General features: G+C 34.6%; 1 protein-coding gene across 1 annotated transcript; it reads left to right on the forward strand.

Annotated features, from left to right (window-relative positions):
• Positions 1 to 2,397: 2,397 nt before the first annotated feature.
• On the forward strand, positions 2,398 to 3,336 carry LOC136747159 (olfactory receptor 52K2-like). Its single transcript, XM_066700112.1, has one exon. The coding sequence runs from the start codon at positions 2,398 to 2,400 to the stop codon at positions 3,334 to 3,336; it is 939 nt and encodes a 312-aa protein (XP_066556209.1).
• Positions 3,337 to 3,826: the final 490 nt, after the last annotated feature.

Here is a 3,826-nt window from a genome sequence, read left to right on the forward strand (position 1 = left end):
CATTCCTAGATACACTGATGAGAGAGATCCCGTGTGCTAATAAAATGCCTCAAATGCAATTATAAAACTTTAATCCCACAGTGCTATTCATGAAAAACATTGTCTCATGGTGGCATACATGATTCATTATCATAATTGCTTTTAATTGTATAATCTCTGTGGAGTTGACATGTCACTGCTATGTATAACACATCAGCGTGCCTCAGCCACAGACACTAAAAGAGTATTCACTGAGAGATGTCTCTGCATGCGGAACTGAAAGCAAGACTATTTTATCATTAGGTAAGTACTACATAATATACAAATGATCATTAATTAAACTGTTTAAGCATAAAAGCCATAACTGCTTGTTATTTTATTGGTTTTGATTAATGTAGACTTCTGATTAAATTATGACATAACATAATTAAATAAGAACAGTTTAATTTGTGAGTGTGTTTGTGGTGTTCTGAAAAACAGCAAGACATATAATTATAATCTGATAAAATGGTTTATCTTAACATACTTTTACATTCTCACACTCAGTATTGAGTATGTTTTCTACAGATTTGAACAGTTAATTTTACTTTGGAGGATACATGGCTTAGAAATAAACACAATGCCTGAAATCTGTAAATGTCCTCAGCTGTTCACTCCGAGTGAGGGATTCAGTTGGGCACATATACTTGTTTTTGGCCTGTCATCTTTAAATATTATTGTCGGCTATATGGGGTGCCGTTCAGGAAATAATAATTGGTTTGATATATATATATATTGGTTCAGATATATATATACATTGGTTCATATATATATAAATTGGTTCATACATATATATATATTGGTTCATAAATATATACATTGGTTCATAAAGATATATATATATATATATATATATATATATATATATATATATATATATATATATATCGGTTCATAAATATATATATTGGTAGGAATAGATTGGTTAAGAAATATATTATGTGGAATCCATTTTACCCATATATATAACTGAACCAATGTATATTTCTGAACCGATGTATATATATTCAAAACTATGTTAATAGATACAATACAATCAATTTAACTTAATCAATATGTTTCCGAAACAATATGGACACATATTTATGCAAATCAATGTACATATTCATAGAATTATGTTTTTTTTTCATAAAAATATATCGGTTCTGATTTTCAGGCACTGCGACAGAAACCATACTACGATTGAACTCTTCTCAGAATATTACTGTATGCCTTTTGAACATGTCCTAAAAAACATTTACTATTTGACCCTTTAAAGTGTCAACTAATGCAGTGTGTAGCGAGTCTGCTTTGATGCGTGTCCTCACTGCTCTCAGGGCGCTTTTCCTTCAGGGGCCGGGAGGTTTAACGGCCCGGTTTTTGTGATGGAACCGCATAACAGCCTGGCGCTGGCAGTTTGAACGCTCCGTATAGGCATATGACATTGCAGTCTTTTATATTCATATTCGTAGACGCAGACACTTACATTTATTGGAATATCTTAAATAAAACAAATTAAACATACTAATATTGAAATGGATGAGGTGAAATACATTTTTTGATAGTTTAGACATTTGTCATTGCAGAGACTGAGAGGGAGGGAACCTCTTCTATGATATAACAGGTTAACAGATCAATGGGGGAGCACATTACTTAGTTTAATGTATCAAGTTAATTACTAATGTAATTATCGTGGATTTGATTGTTTTGGTTCTGCTTTGTATTTTAAAACGAACTTTCCGGGAATCACTGTGAAACAGTCAAGAATTTGTGCCACTAACTGTATGCCTCTTCTTAAATGACATATGTAATATCTCAAATACATTCTATAGTAATAGCCTACAACCTACAGCATGTAATCACATCTTCCCTCACAAAAGACTCCCATCTTCCTTAAGGAGGGAATTGTATTATTTTATTATTCAGACTTGCAATTTACACAAGAAACATTTTAAAGCTTTACAAAAGTGCAGTAATACAATCAGCATGAGAGATGAGAGTCCATAGGTAACTAGGTGCAGCCTAATTGAGACCACGGAAGGTAAATCTGAACTGGATTCGAGCCAAGATTGGGAGCAAGTGAGTGTCCCGAATAACGGCACAGGCACCACAGTAACCAAAATGTCCGACGACTACACCACCACCAGCAGCCCCAGCCATTTTATTGAGGAGGGAGGACCTCAACCACCATAAATAAATAGTACTTAACTATACTGATAGTATTCTCCCTGGGCAGGTTTGATGCTTTGCACACCTAGCATGCAGACACAAGAATTATATGGAGACAGGCTTCACTTTTAACACTGTTTGATCATAATTTGTAACAAACTACATAAATTGAACCAAATCTACATTTTAACCATGGCATTTACTTTTTCAGCCTTTCTGTGGGACATCGCCATGGATAACCTCTCTTCTGGAGTCTCAACTGTATTAACCATGGAAGGCCTTGCTATACCACCTGAAGGTGTCTACCCAGCATTTATTTTGGGAATGCTAAGTTACTGTATTATTCTTTTCTGTAATCTGGTTATCATTCTAACAATTGCTCTGGATAAGCGATTACATGAACCAATGTACCTGTTGCTTATCAATCTACCCATCAATGACTTAATGGGAGCCACTGCCATTTTGCCGCAGTTAATGAGACAGATGTTATGGGATTCAAGGTCAATAAGTTATCTAGCCTGTGTCACACAGGCTTTCTTCTTTCACATGTACGCTGGTGGCTCTGCACTAATATTGATAGCAATGGCATATGATAGATATGTAGCGATATGTAACCCCTTAAGGTACAGTGCAATCATGACAAATGTGTATCTGCTGAAAATCATCACACTGGTCTGGGTAGTGGACCTCACTTTGATACTTATTCTTGTCGCTCTGCTTCTTCGGTTCCCTCTATGCCGATCCTTTGTTTCCAATGTTTACTGTGACAATCCCTCTCTTGTAAGACTGGTTTGTGCAGACACCAATTTAAATAACATCTATGGGTTGTTTACAATAGTTTCAGTGCAAGTGGTATTTGTAAGTGCTATTTTCTATACATACCTTCAGATTTTATTGACATGTCTGAAGAACAAGCAGTCTGATGCAAAGAGCAAGGCTATACAGACTTGTGTCAGCCATTTAATCGTGTTTATCATTTTAGAACTGACAGGTCTGATGACACTTCTTTCATATCGTTTAGAGAAGGCTTCACCCCAGTTAAGGAAAATAGTTGGTATATTTGTCATAATATTTCCCCCCACTATGAACCCAATTATTTACGGCCTGAAAATGAAAGAGATCCGGAGTAAAATACCAATGTTTTTCCTTTGGAAGGTTTCAGTCTTCTAGTAACTTGTGGATCAACAATGTAATCTGAAAAATTGCTTTATTATTATTATGATTTTTGTTAAGAATAAATATAATTTTATATTACAGTCACAGTTGCTAAAGTGGAAGACTATGTTATGATTCTACTGTATTCCATCAAATTACCCCACTGACAAATATCCTATATTATTTTTAATTTTAGTGGTAATGTAGTCTATTCCGTTTCATCAACTGACAGTTCTGTTACCAATATTTGTGGTGAACTATATCCATGATAACTCATGTAGCATGTAATATGTAGTGTGGTTTAGTGACATAATCAATGTCCCACTTTTAATAAGACATACAATTGAACCAACACAAAATCTGGATACAAGAAGTTAATATTAAGTGGCTAGACTCAGTACTCAGTGCTCAGTAAAAAAGATAATTAATATTGAAACAATTATGCTCACATTCCAGTTCAGTCCACTGGAATCATTATAGTTTTCACTAAGCTGAATATGTGTTC

This window comes from Amia ocellicauda, chromosome 3 (assembly GCF_036373705.1).
Source record: "Amia ocellicauda isolate fAmiCal2 chromosome 3, fAmiCal2.hap1, whole genome shotgun sequence".
Classification (NCBI taxonomy): domain Eukaryota; kingdom Metazoa; phylum Chordata; class Actinopteri; order Amiiformes; family Amiidae; genus Amia; species Amia ocellicauda.